The sequence below is a fragment of the Brugia malayi genome (genome assembly GCF_000002995.4).
Source record: "Brugia malayi strain FR3 genome assembly, contig: Bm_v4_ChrX_scaffold_001, whole genome shotgun sequence".
In the NCBI taxonomy this organism is placed as follows: domain Eukaryota; kingdom Metazoa; phylum Nematoda; class Chromadorea; order Rhabditida; family Onchocercidae; genus Brugia; species Brugia malayi.
Window position 1 is genome coordinate 8,127,989 of NW_025062479.1, and position 20,775 is coordinate 8,148,763.

Below are 20,775 nucleotides of genomic sequence, written 5' to 3' on the forward strand. Positions count from 1 at the left end.
CCCAGAGCCTAACAGTTTCTTTCTCTACTGCTTGATTTTCCAACTCATTTTTATGTGCAGCCAGTCCATGTGAAAGATACAATGCTTGTGAAAAGTGCCTCGTCTCCAGAATGAGAGTATCTGTCTATCCAGCTTGCTTCTGCACTTCCTAAGATAATCGCGCGTTTGGATTATACTGTCCCTTAGCAACGCTCAAAATTGCACAAGTTGTCGAACTTTTTCTTCTTTCACTACTTTCTTTATTCGTCCATAAGCGAGAGTGGTCATTAAGCGAAACTCATCTCCTCCGTCAGATGCGATTATCAATGTGTTCATAATGTTAAATGATTCAATTCAATTCTTCATTAGTTGGGTCGTCAATGATCTTTGACTAGTACATTTTCATGGAATGCTTGAAAGTTTCAGAAGTTTGAACAGCCATGTTCGAAATGATTTCCGTATCTTTGACTCGGTTTACAGTGGAATTATAGAGGAATATTTTTGACAATATTTTTCTTAGCATAATTTTCGTTCAATCCTTCGCTCAAAATATAATCACTTATTGTTCCCTTATGTCAATAATTACTTTAACATCATATCAATATCAAGGACTTTTTTCCAGATTGATATCTAGTGCAGAAATTATAATTTGAAACTTACTATATGACAAATTTAAACACAATAGTTTCTCCTTTTTCGGTCTGTTTAGTTTAAAATAATCTGAAACCAAGTTTAGAATAACCTGAAACTACAGTATAGATCACTTTATTGCTATGAATATGTTCCGTAAGGTTTTGCCTGTCCTCAAATGTTAGAAAATGTGCGGCGATAACATGTTATGAGTTATCTAAATGAACTTGCTCTTAGATTTTTCCCCAGATTTTCCACTTTTTATACCAGTTAAAAATGTAACTCTTATTTTTTATAAAAGTATTAACGCCTTCCTTCTTATGTCAGCTGCATCTTCTAAATTTTCATTGATTGTTGCTGAGGAACCCGACCATATAAAGCAATGACTCTTTTTAAGCTAGCAGAACTTATAATGGATAAAAAAAATTGCAGTAATAAGCTGAGAGAGATATGCGCTCAGATGAGATTTTTTGAGTGGAACAGCTTTGCAGTTATCGTCCTCCATGATATATCCTTTCTCTCAACAGTTTTTACAGATAATTTTGATAGTCGAAATACAAAATATGTAAAGTCCTTCCAATAGGACAAAGAACGGCAGTGTTCTAACAGATTACCTATGCATCACTCTAGTCCTACCTCTATACTTAGGTTAAGAACAGAAATGATATATATCTTGTAAATGTTCTGAAGCGGGAGTTCCGTAAAAAGAATAATGCAAAAAAGTCGTACCTTTTGTCAAGTAATATCCATTTTAGTGCTACTTCAGTTTTAGTTTCACTGCCATTCTTTACTCTTCATACAGAAATTAAGTGTTTAATTGTTATATGTAGAAATTAGTGTTATGTGTCACTCTACTATTCATTTTTTCTATATTGAGGGTTAATTCATGTCAGCGACGAGTGCTGCTGCTAAATTTGCCAACTTACACGATCAAAGACAGTCCAAAGAAAACAAATCACAAAGTAGTGTTGTTGAAGCAGATAGTAGCAGTTCAGTTCCAAATAATTCCATCAATTCGATTGATCATACTGCATATTATATCGGTAAGTAGTATATTCAACTTAGCATATGATTTAAGCTATTACTAATTAGTGAAGAAAATAATGATTATGTTAGATATACTCGAAATATAGAAGTAGAGGCCAGTTCTAAACCTCTATTTTGAATTTTCATAAAACGTATGAAATTCGCAATTGCACTTCCAAATATGTTCGCATTATTGGAATTTTAGCAAAGCATGATTCTCCAGTTCATCCAAGTACATCGGGGGAAATATATGATCGCCGTAGAATGCTAAGAAGTATATATTCCTCGAAACGTCCAGCTCCAGCCACTAATTATCGCCTTTCTGTTAAGCCGTCATCCTTTCCCGTCGTACCACTAAAACTGTTGGAAAAACGACCAATCTATGGTATACTTTTTCCCGAAATCTGTCTCACTGTTATCTAAATTGCATCTCACTGAATGTGCTGGAAGAAAGCTCTAGAATTTTTCACACTTCTAGCATTGATGGAAGACTGATATAATGTGGTTACATTGTCGAGGTGCAGCGGTACCAAAATGGCAAACAATTTAGGAATAGATAACTTAATTCTTTGCAGTATCATCGCAATTCTATCAGGGTAGAACGTCACAACAAGAACAGATCGATGATTTACAAGAGGAGCTGTATGGAATCAAACGAGTAAGCGAGCTGGGCTGCAAATAGTTGTAATCAATAATTCATACATGGTTCGGTTGAAGTAGAAAAAGTTGTGTGAGGAAAATACAGAGATCTAATACTGTTGATGATATTCCGAAATTACTCATTTTGAAGGGATAATTCAAAATGATCACGATTGTATCAGGAGAACTGTAGCATTAAACTATGAGGTTACATATACACATATGACGTTGTTACTCGAAACTTGTGCCAATCTTTATCAATCATTTTTCCACTTTCAGAATTACGCTGCTGCATTAAAGGAAAACGTTATATTAAAAACGCGTTTAAAACGTTCAAATAACGAAGTAGTAAAGAAAGATCGTCAGTTACAGAATCTGTTGTTTATTCAGGTCTGTTGTTTATCTATTCATACATTACTTACAAGACTCTGTCCTATCGATTCTATGGTTTTGTTATAGACTTGTCTTGGTTAAATTAACTGCTGCTTTACTTTTATATTCAAAATTCGAGGATAACTGAGATATTCAGTATTGCTATAGTTTAGTCTAAAGGGTGCGCATTCGATGGCCAACAAGGAAACATGCTTGCAATGAAGCAGAAAATTGTAGTGCTGAAATCGCTTTTAAAAGAGAAGACCAACGAAATAAGGTTTTCATTGTTTTGTGTTTAGTGTTTAGTTTTAACTTGAGGAATTACTTATTAAACAGCATGCACTGTAACTATGATTTCAGTCGACTGAAACATGATCTTGAAGCAATGAAAATACCAAATCATCAGGAGTATATCGAATCAGAATGTAACCAGTTGAAGCGTTATCTCACCTACATCACCCCTCCAATCAAGTCAGCATTGTTTTTCTTACTTCCATTTCTATAAATCTTTATCAATTATTATGTTTTGTTTGCTAAACATTTGTAACTCGTGTCAGACTATTAAAAAAAAATCTATTTATGAATTTTCAGCAAAATGAAGACTGATGTACGCAGTTTGCCGAAGAGACAAAAAAGCAATAATGATAGAAAATTGAAAGAAACAGTTAGCTTTCTGGAGAAAGAAAATCATAAAATGCGTTCAAAACTACAAATTTTCTTTAACTCCTCAAATTGTCCTCCTGATGGTAAGCTTGACACACAAATTTGATGAGCTTACAAGTTTCATAATGCTGAAATAATTTAAACATGTGGTCTAGTACTTTTTTCTCTCATTTCTTATACATACTGTCCCAAGAAATATCTCGTTTAGTATACCAAAGATAAGAAAAGCATCCGAACTGTTTTTAGTGATTTTTAAATTTTCAGAAAATTCGCTGACTTTTTTCCATCTTTCCGTTTCGGTTCATGAAGCATTTTCAGTCAGAAGGAAGCATTGAAGACTTGCTTTCAAAAATAAGTAACTTCATCTTATGTATAGCATGTATTCATTAAGCGCCTTTCACGTTAAGTGTCGGTTTGGCAACGAGAAACGAAAATTTATGAAGAGATCTGGCGAAGTTTGCTGATCTGTTGCCAATCTTTTTGTCGATTTGGCATCCGATAAAATGGTGCTTCCTAGAAAGGTAAATTGCTGACTGATATGAGTTTGGATGATCCTATGATGACAGAAAGAGGACAATAATCGATCTGTGGTGACGGCTGGTACAATACTTCTTTCTTCTTTAAACTGGTGTTTAGTCCAAAAAGCTCTGTAATTTCTGCAAAGCAGGAAGTTATATGTCCCAAGGACGCTTCTGTGTGAGCAACGATCTGCGAAGAGTAATTCTCGGATAAGATTATGTGATTTTTGGTATGTGATTTCAATTGTTTGACATTGAGTAAACCTTCGTCGGTATGATATCAAATGTAAATACTGTTTTCTCCATCGAGGTTGCCGAGACTCTTTGGAGCATTATGTTGAAGAACAATGTGAATAGAATTGATGCGAGGACGCAACCTTGTTTCACGCCATTGATTATCGCGAAGCAATCAAAGAGTGTCGTATCTAATTTGACTACACCGATCCTCGTTCATTTAAGAAACATGATTATCGCTGCAAAATTCTTCCAGAAGTCTTTTCTGCTCATGGTAATAAATGCTTTATTTGAGTCAATAGATGTCACATAGAATCCTTTGTTTTGTTCTCTATACTTTTCTTGAAGTTGTCTGAGAACAATGTCATGTCTGCAGTGCTTCTATTAACTCGGCAACCACATTGGTTCTCAGGTAAAAGTGTTTCTGCAGTAGTGCGTACTAATCTGTTCAAAAGTATTCTTGCAACAATTTTACCAGCAATAGAGAACAGCGTTATATCTCGATAGTTTGAATAATCGGACTTTTCTTTTTGTCGTGCAAGGTGATTTCTTCTTATCGTTCCAACAGCTCACAATAAGTTTGTGGAATTAACGTGGAATGTATGGCCTCCATGCTTCTAGATTTCGGATTGCCTTGAGAATATCATGCAGAGTGGAAGCTACGTTCAATTCAGTAGTTTTCATCGATTGTTGAGTGATAAGTGAGCGGTGTGCACTGAAGAGAGATTGAAAGTTTTAAACCATCGCTTTGAAGTGGAAGGTTTATCTGTGAGAAGAGCGACAATCTGAACTGAGAAGAGGACTGTGAATCTGATGTGTTGTCTGTGCACTAATTTCAGCTTCGTAGAGTTCCTGGAATCCTTTTGTACTGGATTGACTCACCACTTGTTTTTGATGTCCCGAAGTTTCGTTGAAGCTTAATGCATGCAAGACGAAAAGCTACCTTTCTTGCAAGATAGGATGGGTGAGTGAGATGCACTCGGTGAGGAGCCTGTTCATGAATAGCAAGCAAGCAGTTCTTGCATCTGCAGATGTTTTCATCTAACCAATCTTTGGATTTCTTTGATATGAACCTAAGCATTCTGCGGAGGACTGCTGGGTAATATATTCATGAGTTGCCAGAGTGGTGTAGAGGAGGAATGTATTGGCTGGTCTGCAAGACTGGTTTGAAGGTTAGTCTGGAAGTTGTCTCTTATCGTAGTAACTTCAAGATTTGAACTACTTACTGAGAATATTTCCTCGTTTAGGTTTGGCCTGAAAGTGAAAATTGAGTTTTCATCGCAAAGCTGTTTATTTGACATTCAGCGCTAAGCGTCATTCAAGTTGAAGCGCAGTGGGTGAGGTGCTAATATTTGGATCGAGAGTGCATCCACATCATTTTTTGGCTGTTTTTCTGCTCAAAGATGATGTCTGTGTCGTAGCAGTATGCGTCTATTATCGTTGAAGTTTCCAACACCATGTTTGCCTTGTATTCCTTTCTAAACCTTAGAATTCTTTCCTACTTTGGCATTGAAATCATCAAGGATTATGATTTTATCGTCTACAGGAATCTTTCGGATAAGATGGAGAAAGCTAATATTGAATTTGTTTTTTCTGCGGCATTAACTCGGAGAATCTATCCGTGGTATCAGACATGATTTTGATGTTTCAACATGAGTCAATCTGAAAACACGTTTGAAAGTAGGAAAAAATGTGTATAGTCATAGCAGAATACATGTGTTGATTGCGATTAGCTAATCAGGTAGAACGTGGAAATCAGCTTTGGTTAGGTTCCTTTTCCAAAACTCATCTCCATATGGAGCAAGCAGTATTCTCTTTGGAAATTGGTCCTTTACGATGCTGCAGAAAAAACTGTCATCTTCGAAGTCAGTCTCGACCGACGGGTCTAAAACCTCTTGCATGTAGTTTTAGACTTCAGCTCCAGTGGTACCTATCATCTGCCGTTTCCACATCTTTGCTAGTGAACTTTGCGAAAGCAGGTATATTCTTCGAGTTTGCGCAATGAGTTTTTTAAATGGCAGCACGCCCGGAACTTTCCCATTATTTACGTTTAAAATCCAGGGAATTCGCAGGTAGTAGATTTATTTGGGATATCGTTTTTGTAGACCACTTTCCAAGATAACGAATTCCGTCTGTTCCCTAAAGCCAATGAGCGTATGCTACTCATGGGCAGATTATGTGAAACTTCAGTTAGGACTGATCTGTTTATGGAAGGCCATACTGGAGCCATACGTACTGCCAGCATAGCTCGCAACTTCAGAACATCACGCCAGCTTTTCTCTCATCACAACGGATGTACACAATTAAAATATTGTGCTTTAACTGCCTAGCTTTTGAACATTCGATGGTCACAGTACTTTACGTATGCTCCATGTTTTTACCAAAAAGACACAGCAGACTATTGAGGTCTCCTTGTTCTTCGCTTTGCAATTGCTCACATCATATCTAGGTAAGGTATAATGATTTTGTTATTACTATTTAATTTACAGATTTTTTGCTTCTTTTTATTAGCATTATTAAAAATAAATTTCTGAACTAAACAGCTACTTTCTTGTAAAGTATGTGTATGTAATTAGTTTACGATTAACAAGTTTCACTGAATTTTTTCATCACGGTAAAAAATGCTTGGCTGAGGAATGAATACTGAAGAAAGACTGATTATCTTTTACTGCTGTTAAATGGATATCAGTACAAAATTGATAAGTTAAGAATGTGGCCGTGCATGATGTTAGTAGAGGCTAGACTTAGTTGTGTTATATGGAATGTGTGTGTGTGTGAATTAATCGAAAGAAAGTCTTATCAGTACTAAAGGCGTTACTAAATTTCCTGTAGAATGCATTTTTCTTCACTTGGTACAGCGTAATAGGTTTTGCAGATACCAATTATTATTTAATTACGGATCGTCGATCCTGCAAGAACGTATTTTGCTTGATTATTCCGTGTTTACTCGCAATTTAGTATTTAAGTTGCTTGTTTGTTTATTTCTCAATTTTGACAAAATTTTTCTTTAAAGTGAGGAAAAACGAATTTGACTCATTTCAATGCTTGTTTTCGATAAATCAGGGATGGGATAACCTGAGGATAGTTCTCTACGAGACAATGTCTCTAAACAACTGGTTTTTCATTTCACTCCAAAGGAAAAATTGCATTAAGAAGAATGGCAAAAAAGCAACATTGAGCAGTTAGTGGAGCATGACAAATTTCAGACGCCTGGTAAACTTCATTTGGGAACTCTATTTCGAATTTCTTTAAAAAATTTTTGCAGTGTTATCTACGTTTGAACGTGAAGAACTTATTGCATTGATTAATCATCTGAAAGGTGAACTGAGAAAGAAAGAAGAGCGAAAAAACAGTTGTAATGCTAAAAGTGGATGGTCCAGACAGAAAGATACTTCACCAGTATACGTTCATAAATTACTGCCAGTGAAGCATGAATTCAAAATACCTACAAAGCAGATGAGGACTATCAAGTAAGACAAAACTTCGAAATTTTCTTTTAGAAAGGCACGAACATTTGTCTTGAATTCTTACGTTAATTTAGCATTTTTGTGTGTGAAAAGGCATTTGTTTGTGTATGAAAAAGACTAAGGAAAAAAAAGTAAGGATCTGTTTTCTACAGGAATATGTTCTACAGGGATTATTAAGATGATTTCGTAGAATATCTGTCTTTTTTCATTTTGATACTTTTTATTATGCTCAGGATTAATTATTTATAATAAGTGGAGGGGCGTGGAACTTTATCATTGCCTTGTGAATGATTTATTTTGCATTTCAGTAAGCTCATAGCACTAAGTAATGAAACTGAGGAAAAATCGCGAGCAGAAATAATAAAAATTCATGCTGAGGATGAAGCAGAGAGAACAACAATATGTACAATAAAAATGACAGGATCACCAAAAGTTGGGACTCCAGTTGAAAAATCGGGACCAAATGCTAATGATTGGGAAAGTGATGATAGTTTTGCAAGGTTTAACCATCCCTTAAATCGTCTTTACCGATTAATTTTTTCGTTCTTTTTTTAAGCCGTTATTTTACAGTGCTTCCAAAAACTTGAAAAGACATCACATTTAAAAAAACTTTCTGTGCTTTATTCTTGTATATCACACAGAATAGTGGTTGGTACAAAAATGGAGAATGTAACTGAAAGACCAGTTAGTGGAAAAGGAGATGTATCTGGACAAGCGGAAGATGAAAGCAGAGTAGCTGAACAAAAGGAACATAGATCTGAGACAATTCAAAGAAACTGGCAAAAATATGAAAATAAAGAAAAACAAATTAGTGAACATCCAGTCATTAAGGATAATGTGGATGAATGTAAAAAAGTATTCGACGATGTTGCAAATAGTAAACTGATAAAAGAGAGCTCAAACAGTTATGGTGAAGTTCAAGAATGGACTGAAGAAGAGGATTCATCAAGTGATACGCATGAACAGCTAGAGAAGGTGGCATCAATAAAGAAAATAGAAAGACAAGAGAAAGTGAAATTCGAAAGTGCGGAAAGAGTGGAAATGAAGAAAGAAGTAAGCTAATCTGTAAATTTTTCTAATAGTTAAAAATAGTAAAAGGACCATATTGATTCGAGTTTTCTTTAATGATCAAATTCGAGTAAGCATATATTCATTCTATTCATCTTATGAAAAGTGGACTAAGGACATATAAGCTATTATCTTTTTCATCTCCGTCTATAGAGAAGAATTTTCCAACTTTTATCACTGAAGAATGTAGTATTTCAGGTTATACTCAATCTTGTTTCCCGATCAATATTACGAACAACATCAGCGCATCTGAAACGTTTAGAACTTTTGATTGCTAAAACCAACTCACATTCATCGTCTCCATGATGTACTACTGCAAATGAAAGAAATCAGTTTAGCGATATCGGTAGAAGTACTCATAATCATCTATACGTCGTAGTATATCTGTAGTTAATTTCTGAGAGTAAAATATTTCCATTATATATACCGCACATTTTAACTAATTCCTAACAATATTTTCTAAAAATTTTGCTGAAGGTTTTAAATATTATACTCCAAATTTTTATGAGCTGCATTAGGCCAAACTTTTTAAAGTGTTCTTTAAAATACTTAGGACTTCAAATCATTAGTTCATATTTCTGACTTGAGTTGAAAGGCAAAAATGCAGTTTTAGTGTATATTCATTTTGGTTTATCTTCAAATACGGCAATTATTAAGGTGGCAGTATTGTGTAGCTGAATGAGCAAAAAACATTTTGTTGGTTTTATTTATTTTTCTTCGTATTTTTATTCGATTTGAGGCATTTTGATGGACGGAGATTTTTGAAGCCTTGTTTTTCCTTTCGAAGAGCATTCTTCTTATTTCATGCACAACTTAGTTGAGATTCCAAAACATTCATAAATTTTGATCTTATTTTAATACTTTATGTCATATCTGATTTTTTTACCTACAAAAATAAAGCTTTAAGCGATAAGGAATATCTTTGTTCTGAAATTTAGAAAATAAATTGACTAGTTTGATACCTGTCAATCACTATGGATTGCTGTATTTTTGAAGTGTTTAATAACAGAAAAAAAACTTGGTCAATATCGTTTGGAGGCCACTCACCTAAATTTTGTGTTCGAATTACATTTCTGCTTGCTGGTAAAACACTCTGATCTACTTTTATGAATTTTTCAATTTAAAAAATGTTCAAGAAAAATTTGGATAAAACATTGGTGTACGAGTTGGCGGCAGTAGTTTTAAGTTCGCTGTCATTTTTTTAGGACTTTTTTGCTTTAAAAAAGTTGTGTTGATTGACTTTATCTTGCTGTATAAAAGATAACAACATATTGTCTTAGTTTGAATCACTTATTTATCATAAAGAAAACGTTAGAAGAAGTGGTACTCTCTTGCGGACTTTGTAAATTACTATTATTCCGTGAAATACAGTTATGATGAGGATGTTACAACAGAACGAATTTGTGGTGCTGATACAACCTATTCGGTTACTATGTGCGGCTTTTTGTCCTAGAAATATTTTTTTTAAAGATAATATTAGAAAATAAGCTTTTATTTTGTTGCATATTTAATTTTATATATTTGAGGAATTTTGCAAGAATAGACTGAAATATTACGGCAGTTTATGAATAATTCGATGCTTAGTCTCATAGCATAACACTCATTGTAAATGCACATTAAAAACTGATGAAACCAAGAAAAAGTGTAACGGTTTAATAAAACGAATATATGAATGAGAACAATAAAATTTCCTCAAGATGATATACAGGAAGATATTACAAAATACTGAAAAAACTGAAAAACTGGTGAAGGAATCTGAAAAGTCATTTCGTATGAGTAGTCATTCCGTTTTTCATTGTTCTACGTATGCCGAAAACTGGGATCTGTGGAATTCCGTACAATAATTGTTAAAAAAGGCTATTTATACTTCACATATATCGCTTTGCATCGAAAAAGTAAACCTCCAAAAAAAAAAAAAAAAAATCTAGCAATACGTTCTCCTTCATTTTCAGATATTAAGAAATGCTTTATAATTTCATTGGAAACTATTCCAGACATTTAGTACAAAATATTCCTGCATCTGAAAATTAAAAAAATAGAAAACAGTTTCAAAATCATCGCACTGTAACGATCTTAAAACGACCTGAACACATATATAATAATAGTTTTGACTAGTTTGCATGCAAGCTCTTTTTCATTAAAGTGTTACTTTTGTTAACGTTTGCATCTTCAAAATATTTATAAGGCTAATTTCAAAATTCCGAAATCACCGAACGTCCAGTATATGACGCAGCAAAGCAGTATTATGAGGAATTTAGTGCAAAGAAATATGAGATATTGGTAATAAACGAACAAGTGATGCAAACATTATTATAGTTTTTCTAGCTACTGAAATTATTATCCGTTTCACGTATCTCATGTCTTCGCTTTCTGTCACTACAGTCTTTATCATATTCAGCGGAACAGTTTTCTACATAATCTCCTGCAAAAGCATACAAATAATGAAAAAAGTATATTCACTTGAATCTTGCCTCTTTAAAAATTTCTCAAATTAATATACAAGAATTTAAGGAGGAATTTATAACTGATTCTGTTTACAATGTTATGGAGAATGTAAGAGAAAAAAAAAACTAGCCAATATTGTCTCGTTCAATGTCGTTTGTTTCGTTCCTTTTCTTTAGCGTAATCAAAGTCTTCACGATAGTTTCTTCATCAATCCTCTTTATTTGCTCCCGAAATAGAGATTTCCCAAGTTCATTGATATTGCCTAGCTTAAGGTAATCTCTTTAATGTTTAATAACACTTTCATCAATAATTTGACGGAAGAAACTTGGCATAAAATTTGTTGTCCAAAAACTATAATAAAATATCGCTAGCAGAAGCTACAATAGAAGCTCAGCTTACGATTAAAAAACCTTTCTTGTTTGCCACAATGTTAGGCATAAAAACCAGACTTGCAAGAAAAAAGCAATCAACCCGTTCTTTTATCGCTTACTTTTCTGTATTATCCGTGTTCACGAAACCAATTTATGCCTCGTATTAGCAAATTCTCAAATTTAAAAGTTCTTCAGAGTTAAACTTATATACTTGATGATACTCGAAATACTTTAATGCAAATAGAATCAGATGAATTTTGAATATATACCGGAGGACGAAATCTAATCAATGGTTCTGTCCGATTCTTATAAAATTGTTTTAAGTCCTTGTCCAACTTCGAATTAATTCTAAACAAATCACTTCAATCTTAGGTTTAAAGCTTTAATGAATGCAAAGACTTCTGTGCATTAAATAAAATGATTTGCAAATGAATGTTTCTTTAATTTTATTATCAGGCTACAGAACAAAGAATACCTTTGCCAAGTGATTCCCGCATCAGTCATTATGAAATTACACTGAGAAGGCATCATCAGTCTCATTATATTCCAAAACGGACTTAACAATATCGAGTTATGGATTCGATATATTGGCCTTACTATTGCTTCCTTCAACATATGTTACAATGTACTCGTCAATATTTAGAAAGATATACTGATTTTATGTGTGTTTTTTTTTTTCGCTATTTCAATCTATCAAAGTGCATAATAAATTTCGGTTGTTAAATTTCATTATATCATCTTATCAGAAATAGTTTTAGATGTGTCAGAAGGCTCAAATGCATTCAAACATGACACCATTTGAATATGAAATCTGTTAATTAAACTTACCATGAGCAAGTTACCTCCAATGCCATGACAGCGTGCATTATATTTTGTTTTTAAACAAAGGAAATAACACTGTACGATCCTGAAATATGACGAATAGCGATTCGGACATGGAATTATACTGCTCTCTTTCATCGGATCTTTCAGTGTGTTAGAAGATCGTTCAATATGAATCTCTCTTCGAACAACAACATCAATTTAACCCTACTACAGTATGATTATCTTTAATCCCGGGAAATTATATGAAGAAAATTGAAAATGCATTTCTATTATGAACTTCTAAATTGAAAAGATGATACATGGTAAGAATAATCACTTAATTTGCATCTGGAAAAATCCCGATAATTTAAAATGAATGCATATGCACAAAGACTGACGAGCAAGCTTCAGAAGTAATTTTACGAAGGAAGCCAATATTAACACGTGGCGGTACGCCATTTTCTTCGGTATGAAGAAGCGTAGTGGATTGCATTATCGAATAAATGAACCACCCAGCCATCAATTTATGAGCTTTACACTTCTGCTCACAATCTGCAAAATCTTGATTTAGCTGTAACTGAATTAAGGAAACCCATTTCAAGAAACTGGTTATAAATTTAACCGCTTTATTAAATCAACCTGAAAATCCAAAAATGGTATATCGAACCTTTGGTAACAATTTGTGTATGTAGATCCATACATTCCATCAAGTCTCGAAAAGCTTCAATAAATTTTTTAAATAAATATACAACACATGAGTGACGAAATATATATAGAAGACATTATCAGAAATGCTACGTTGGTAACTCCTACAAATCAAAAAATATGTTGAAAAAAAAGAACCGGCAGGGTGTTCGATGCACATATACTCAAAGCCATCCATAAATATACGAAACAAATAATTCGGCTGACATTTCTTTATACGATCCATACATTCATATACTTCGCTAAGTTTCCTAAAATAATTATTTCCAATAACTTTAAAAAATGTCGTCATTCATTTACAATTCTCATAAACAACTCTTACTCGCATGTATTCACTAAACGTTCGTAGTTGTTTCCAGAAACAAAGTTTGCTCGCAGCGTAAGGAGAAAAGGTTTCAAACAGCCTGAAGTGAGCAAACAAAATTGATACAAAGAAAAACAGCAAAAGCACGGGAATGTATTTGAAAAAAATACATTTATTTATTTTACCTTCTGCGCAATTCTGATGAAACTCAAGCATTCTTGCAAGATCATTGGTTGAATACTTCTCTGAATCTGATGCTTCTAAAGAATCCTTATTTCCTCCTGCAAACTCTAATTGTTGTTTAGGAAGGTAAAACAATCATTGTATATATTATTGCACTGGTCACTCAAAACAGCAAATTCATTCACCATTTACTCCTTGTTGCGTGGCGGGAAATATCAGAAGAAATAAGGCAACATTATGAATGTACATTTCTTTTCTTTTTCTTCTTCACGTGTCTAAAGTTTTCATAAAGCAGAATTAATACAACTGCAATTAAAAACTGATAGGAATAACATTATATGATAAAATATAAGGAAAAAGGCGATGATAGTGGAATCAGGCGCTGGCAATCTTCCTTCTTTTCTCTCAAATCTATTTTTTTAAAATGGAAACTCAATTATATACACTGGTGACAGTTACAAGATAACTTACTGTGCAGTTCACCAACAGTTTGGAAAAATTTTTAAATTGTGAAAGTTTCGAAGCAACGGTTAAGTCTTACAAGCACAAAATTAATAGATTTGACCTGGACCAAAAATGATGAACAACAAATCGATAGAGTCAATGATGATCATACAACATTAACAGGTTGAATACTAACCGCCTTTTATTACATTCCGGAATATTCTTTGTGATGATATTTATGGCGTAAGAATTTGGTAGATATTTACTGCATAGTGGATCATGGAGCAAAATTTCATTCATTTAGTTGTACACAATTATAATTCTAATACCTTTTCCATATACAGCCAGTCACCAATCATCAATTAAACTGTTGCATCTTTTCATCATATTATTTTTAATGAAACCATCACTGCCCCAACTTATGTCCCCTGATGTTTCACTTCCAAAATAAGTTTAGTGTGCGGTATCAGGATTATGAATAGGGTATGATCCACATATATGTTTGACATATTTGAATACTGTGACTAACATCCAGAATAATGATGAATATCTGATCATTTTTATTTATAGAAAAAAGGCTTGATTAACAATCAGGTACATTATACTGCATGAGCAACTCCTCTGAACATCAACACGAATAAGAATTTCAGATAAGATTACGTAGTAGACTTAAAAAATCATGGAGAAACAGTGCCAAACGAAGAACTAAGGGAAGTAGTTGATAAAACAATATGTTAGTAGAGCAGCAAGTAATATGCTAATAAATGGCAGATTAATTAGCTCTGTTACTGAGCGAAAAGGCAAACAATCGATATACAATTGAAACAAATGCACTGTACAGATATGTGGGATTTAGGTGCTAACAATTATAGTTAACAAGAAAAATGAAGATATCGCACTGAATTAACATGTAATGAATTGTAAACATGAATCGCCCTCTTCAGTAAGGCCAACATTTGAGGATTTACTTCTGCGTTATATGTACTGTTTACAATTCTTGAAAATATTGTATATCTAAATTGTATAAAAGCTTCCAATACAAGGAGGAATAATAAAGTATGTCAAGATCACATTTCATTGCCAAAAATCTTTATATTTACAGTGAGGATAAAAGACATAACCAAAAAAAAAAGACAGTCCGTAATAAAAGAGAGTACTGCATAAATCACTTAATTTAGAAGATCTTCAAAATACTATCAAAAGCATTGCCTATAACTAACAAAAATGTTTAAATTTTGGCAGTATTACTTTGCTCCATTGTTTTCCATATATTTAAAGCCTTTTTAGCATTTCCAGATTGAATTGGTGAAATTTCTAAATCACGACGATATCGCCATCCCATTTGAACTTTTTTTTCTTTATTCACTCGTGTTTCTAACTGCAGTTTAAGCCAACCAAAACTGAAGTTCTCCTGGTTTTTTAAGTCGGTTATCTGTAACGGTATTTAATTTATGGTATTGTAGTGGGAAACAGCAATAAAACAAACCGATATATCCTTATTATTTTGACAAATAAGTACTTTATTCCCAGAAGTTAATGAAAGCACAAAATTAAAAACACACATTACAAACAAAATAATCAGTTTCATATTATCAAAAGGATGAGTAGCATACTATCGAGAAACATAGACTGATTATTTAGAGTTCAATATATAAATCATTAATATATAAAGATAAAAAATCTTGAACGAACCGAAATGTTACGCTGAGATCTATCCTTTTGGTTGGCGAAAACTGCTTGATCATCAACGGCTTTTCGGCATGTACATATCGACCTCATTTTCTCTTTATCTTCTGCCAAATTGATTTCTGATTTTATTCTTATCAATAAATTTTCAGAGCAACTATTTTTTTGAGGAACTTTTCGTTTTGCTGCGTCATGTGTTCGAGTTCTGGAGCTGGGAAAAGCTCGTACTGACTTCCCAATACTTGAGACAGTATCCTGAATCGATTGCAATGCTCTATCTTGAACCTTGCTTTTGTTTTCTTCGACCGATTTCATTTGCTTTGCTTTGAGTAGCAAGTGAGAGCTGTCAGATGTCACAATCAATTCCGTTAAGGCAGTGTCTTTCTTCAATTTTCCGACGCTTTCTTTCATTTTTTTTTCATCCGAAAGATTTCGATGTTCAATAAGCTCTTCAGCTCTTTTTGATTGTACCAAGTTCTCTACAGCTTCTTTTAAGTCAAGATTCTTGTCAACAATTTCAATCTTGTTTTTCCTTCGCTTAAGCACATTTTGGTTTTTAACTTCTTTCTTCGTAGTACATCTTCCTTCTGAAAGATGTGGCTGCGAAGATAAAGCTTTCTTTTCATTGACAACTAAAATTTGTTTATCATTATTACATTTTGTATTTTTCGGCTTTTTTAATGTGGTACTTAAGGAATTCAATGAAGAATCGTTCTGTGATCTATTCAGATTCATCCAGCTTTTTGCTCCTCTACTTATAGAAAAATTGGAATCATCCTGAGTTACTACCTTCTGATGTGGTGTCAATAAAGCCTGAATTTGCACCGCCTCAATCAGAGTAACATTTCCCGCTAGTTCTTCAATCCCTCCTGCCGTTTCCTGATTAATCGTAAATTCTATCATATGTTTTTTCTGCTTTGTTTCATTTCGCATACGACTAGTTTTTGCTATTGTCATAGTGTCCGTACTTCGCTCTTCATGGATCTGATTAGGTTTTTTGACGGCGCTTAATTCTGAAGACGATAAATCTGAGGCGGTGATCTTTTTCCTTGCCAATCCTGTCCCTTTCTCATTTTCTAATGCAGGATTTATTTCTATTTTTCTTCCTGTGAAGCCAATTTCTTCTATTTCTACTTTATTTTGTTCGGCCATATTTACTCTTTGATCTGGAAGGCCTTTATTATCCTCTTCTTGCTTCACAGCTGCAATTTCTTTCGTGTCAACTTGTTTTCGATCTGCAGAACCACGTCGATGAAGTTCAATCAAATTTTCCATTCGTTTTTTCTCCTCTTCCGGTGCTCGAAAAAGTTTTACACAGCTGGCATCATTTTCATGAGCTACAACAAATGATGATTTTCTGGATGAAGATTTTTCCACATCTCTAAACGTTCTTACTGGACGGGAAGGTCGACGCTCGAAACGCTTTCTCTCCTGTTCAGCTTTTTCAGTGAACATTGATAGTATAGCAGATACAGAACTGCCTTTTTTATTGATTTCACTAAGCTTATTTACTGAACTGTTATGGCGTGTAGATTCTTGCATTGTTCGATTAGCAGAGGAAACACAATATTTTTTCGGTCTCTCCTCCATTTCTACCTTATTTTTAATTGTATGAACTAATTCGGAAATTAGAGGACGTATGTGAGCACTTTCCGCAGCATATATAGGTTTTGGAAATTCAGTAAAAGAAGTAGCAGACTTGGTTGTTTCCAACGTGATGCATACTTCGCACATCGTTGAAATAAATTTTTTTGAATCACTTACTTCGCTGCATTTAGAAATTGTCTCAGTGGACTTTTTCATTTGTCCTTGTAATCCGCGCGATGCAGTTTTTAAGTGCTTGGAAACCATTTTTGGCTTACAGGATATTTCGTCTGATTTCTCACAATTTTTCTCTTTGTGCTTCTTTGCTTCCTTTTTCATCTTTCCCTCATCATTTGGTTTTGGCTTTTTCCTTCCCTCATCAGTTGTACTTGGTTTTGGTTTCTTTTTTGGAATCTCGCTGCTTAACTTCTTTTTCTATAAATAATCTTTTTCACTACTTGCTGAGAAGCTCTCAAAATATATTTTTTTGAAAAAACTAAAAGTTTACCTCTAGATGTTTTGTTGCAATTACTGACTCTACTCTGGAAGTATCATAAGCCTCTCTCACTGCAGCAGAAATGTCAGTTAACAATTTCTCAGATTTTTCACCATCCTTTGCTGGTTCTGCTGATACGGAGGCGCTAGCTTCTGCTTTCGCGCAGCTTTTCATAATATTTCCTATGGAAACAGGAAGACTGTCATATATTTCGGAGATGGCAGAAGGAACTTCTCGTCCCCCGAAGTTCATCAGTGTTTGTCGTTTGAATCGGATCAAAAAAACCAACGCCCAAGTTGCCTTCTAAAAAGATCACAGCAGCAAATAAATAGATTAACTAGATGTCCTGTGAGGACTGCATTTTCTTATTCAAATTTAATGGCTTAAAATACCGATAAACAGTCAAATAAAAAATAAAGTAAAAAATCTACTTTTGGTTTCTTTATGATCAAGTAAAATGAACTTACAGAATAAAATATATATTTCATTCAGATGAAGTAAGAGATGCTTGAAAAAAAGTTTAAAGGAAGGATGTTATTTCGACTAATTCAAGCAATTTCTAGAATATCATGAAGTTGAAAGGTATGGAAGTCGAGTTCCTTTCTCATAACAACAAAATTTCATCTCGGGTGGAAGATGAAATATTTCTAGATGAACTCAGCATTTCATTTCAGTACTTTTTTGAATCTTTTCTCGGCCGATAAAATATCAAAAGGAAATAATTGTTACTTACCCTAAAGCGTTTATTTTTGAGATATGACTTCAACCCTTCCTTCGATAGCGGAGTACTACCGTTCAGTTGATTTATTAACAGATCATTTGCTGCTTTTGTTCGGCTGTCAACAATCCATGGATGATTCAAACAATCCTCCGGAAGCATCCTTCGCCTGTTATATTTGAATATAAATAAAGAACATTGCAGATTATTTTAAAAGCAACCTTTAATAATTCTCTGACTCCAAAAGAAGAGAATAAAAACCAAAACAAACTTCTGGTCCATTATGAGAAGTTTGGATATGAAGTCTTTGGCAGCATCGGAAATTCCTTCGAATGCTTCATCGTCGAATTCCCATTCTCCTTTTTCAACAGCTACATAAGTGTCACCTAGAGTTTCACCCAAAAATGGTGAGATCCCTGACAATCTGCAATACCTTTGTTTGATACCAATTAAAAAACTAGATATCAATTCTTTTAGTCTTCCAAGAATTTAAAGTGCTCTGATAACATATTACTCAACAAATAATGAAAAGTATAAACTCAAGACCATTTCAACACATATGCTAGCTAGGATGAACAACATTTCAATCTAACAAAATATAAGTGATGACGCCAATGCTCCACATGTCGGTATAGAAATCGATAGGCTCAAATTTGATCACTTCCGGAGCAACAAATTCTGGAGTTCCAGCCATAAATAACAGATTCGACGAACCGTCATAAAACTGAGCGAGGCCAAAATCAATGATTTTTATGCGGTTACCCGTTTGCGAAACACACATGATATTTTCCGGCTAAAAGTATGTTTGCTATTAACAGATATCAGACATTAAATATTTAGCAGGTATGACAGATACCAGTATTTCTTATTTGTGTTTCTTATCACAACAAAGACTAGCTCTGAATATGGAATTTTCATCATATGGAGTATCATAATGAAGTCAATACCATTATGGTCATACCCTTATTGAGGATGCTGAAATATCTCAAATGTAAGATGAAACTGAAATTTTGCACGGCATCATTTTCAATCAGATGGCAATGAAAATTTGTCAGCTGATCATAAGTAGTTAATGAACCTAAAAATAACCTTTATGTCCAGATGAACAATATTTTTGCTATGAATATAGCTAATTGCTTCACATAGTTGACAAATAATCATTACAACCGCCAATTCTGTTAGAATATAGTTCTCATCAACAACTCGGTCAAATAGTTCACCGCCGCTCACTCTAAATTCATACACGTTATACGAATTATGAGAATGGAGAATGAAGTAAGATGATGATTAGTAATATCGACGAACTTACATTTCCATAACCAGTACAACATCGTTCTCAGGTGTAGCAAAAGCATCATAAATTTGCGCTATTCGAGGATGTCTCAATTTCGTCATAATAGCTACCTAAATTGTTTTATAAATCAACCGATAAGGAAAGGCTTAGCACATTTCTAAACTTGACTTACTTTATTATCCATCATTATTACAACGAACCTCTCGTTCCACTTTCTCTCGATCCGTTTCACGTTTTATTTTGATACGTTTTGCTGCAAGCTCAAATCCTGTTGCTTTTTCACGACATCGATATACTTTTCCAAACTTTCCCCTGAACAAATGCTCATTTGATGAAGCATCTTGAGGCGTAATATTTGCAACATTATTCGCAACGTTTAGAATACCCAGAATAAATACAGAACACAGAATCAGTGCAATACAACACAACCTAGCACTACACTCTAATGTTACAATATATCGAAAAAATATTAACTCTCCAATTTCATTCATGCAGTCGTAATATTTTGAAAACTTTTCATTGGCTCGTATCCGAACAATGTCCTTGATTTCAAATGGAAGCTGTTCATCATCCACTACAACAAAATTGAAGGGGACTTGATAAATTTCATAAAATAGTATGAGTTTGAGACGACGAATGACACTCACATAGTATTATGTCTTTAGCTATCAAGAATACATAGTTAATATTTGAGCGAAATAAACTAGAAGAAATGGAAAATGAGATCTTCTAAACTAACCTCCTTGATAATCCGATTCGTCAACTAATATACGACTTTCATCGCCGCTAGTACCAGCTGGTAAGGCTGTGAAAATAACCATCGTTGTCAACTGCGTTTAAAAATACATGTTATGTAACATAATCATCAAAAAGCAAATAAAATGATGATTTATATGGTATATGATTTAACATCAATAAATTTCTGCTTTAAGTGAGCTCGTAAAGTTCAGAATTTTCCAAAGTGACATAAAAATTAAACTCACTGTTTGAAATTCGCAAGCTGTGACAAATATTTTTATTTCCCGGAATTCAAAAATCAGTAAATAAAAGAAATAAAGGAAAAATTTCCAATAAATAAAAGCTTGTTTAATAAAGCATACCTCGCTCTTCTTATTAAAATGTCTCTACATTCTTTTAATGCTTTA

General features: G+C 33.8%; 3 protein-coding genes across 7 annotated transcripts; 1 reads left to right on the plus strand and 2 right to left on the minus strand.

The window, feature by feature from the left end:
* Positions 1 to 1,495: 1,495 nt before the first annotated feature.
* Positions 1,496 to 8,902, plus strand: Bm7742 (Uncharacterized protein; the record flags this gene model as incomplete). Its single annotated transcript, XM_001898901.2, has 11 exons — positions 1,496 to 1,652; positions 1,841 to 2,020; positions 2,211 to 2,293; positions 2,554 to 2,664; positions 2,820 to 2,923; positions 3,007 to 3,117; positions 3,238 to 3,392; positions 7,327 to 7,531; positions 7,837 to 8,028; positions 8,170 to 8,581; positions 8,795 to 8,902. The coding sequence occupies 11 exons, from the start codon at positions 1,496 to 1,498 to the stop codon at positions 8,900 to 8,902; spliced, it is 1,818 nt and encodes a 605-aa protein (XP_001898936.2).
* Positions 8,903 to 10,917: 2,015 nt separating this feature from the next.
* On the minus strand, positions 10,918 to 13,657 carry Bma-cpg-4.1 (Uncharacterized protein; the record flags this gene model as incomplete). Of its 3 annotated transcripts, XM_043074070.1 has the most annotated exons (11): positions 10,918 to 11,018; positions 11,172 to 11,307; positions 11,682 to 11,760; positions 11,888 to 12,018; positions 12,241 to 12,319; positions 12,615 to 12,768; positions 12,884 to 12,937; positions 13,060 to 13,172; positions 13,244 to 13,325; positions 13,411 to 13,506; positions 13,594 to 13,657. In XM_043074070.1, 11 exons carry the CDS (start codon positions 13,655 to 13,657, stop codon positions 10,918 to 10,920), a joined length of 1,089 nt encoding a protein of 362 aa, XP_042930004.1. The 3 variants fall into 3 exon arrangements, with proteins under 3 accessions (XP_042930004.1, XP_042930005.1, XP_042930006.1); XM_043074071.1 differs by lacking the exon at positions 13,594 to 13,657 and having other exon boundaries at positions 13,411 to 13,441; XM_043074072.1 differs by lacking the exons at positions 13,244 to 13,325; positions 13,411 to 13,506; positions 13,594 to 13,657 and having other exon boundaries at positions 13,060 to 13,147.
* A 1,423-nt stretch (positions 13,658 to 15,080) lies between these two features.
* Bma-mlck-1 (Uncharacterized protein) lies at positions 15,081 to 20,451 on the minus strand (the record flags this gene model as incomplete). 3 transcript variants are annotated; one of them, XM_043074073.1, is made up of 11 exons in its annotated part: positions 15,081 to 15,284; positions 15,545 to 17,557; positions 17,631 to 17,921; positions 18,352 to 18,505; positions 18,608 to 18,760; positions 18,930 to 19,129; positions 19,426 to 19,567; positions 19,646 to 19,740; positions 19,831 to 19,942; positions 20,105 to 20,204; positions 20,370 to 20,451. In XM_043074073.1, 11 exons carry the CDS (start codon positions 20,449 to 20,451, stop codon positions 15,081 to 15,083), a joined length of 3,546 nt encoding a protein of 1,181 aa, XP_042930007.1. The 3 variants fall into 3 exon arrangements, with proteins under 3 accessions (XP_042930007.1, XP_042930008.1, XP_042930009.1); XM_043074074.1 differs by lacking the exon at positions 20,370 to 20,451 and having other exon boundaries at positions 20,105 to 20,121; XM_043074075.1 differs by lacking the exons at positions 19,831 to 19,942; positions 20,105 to 20,204; positions 20,370 to 20,451 and having other exon boundaries at positions 19,646 to 19,731.
* Positions 20,452 to 20,775: the final 324 nt, after the last annotated feature.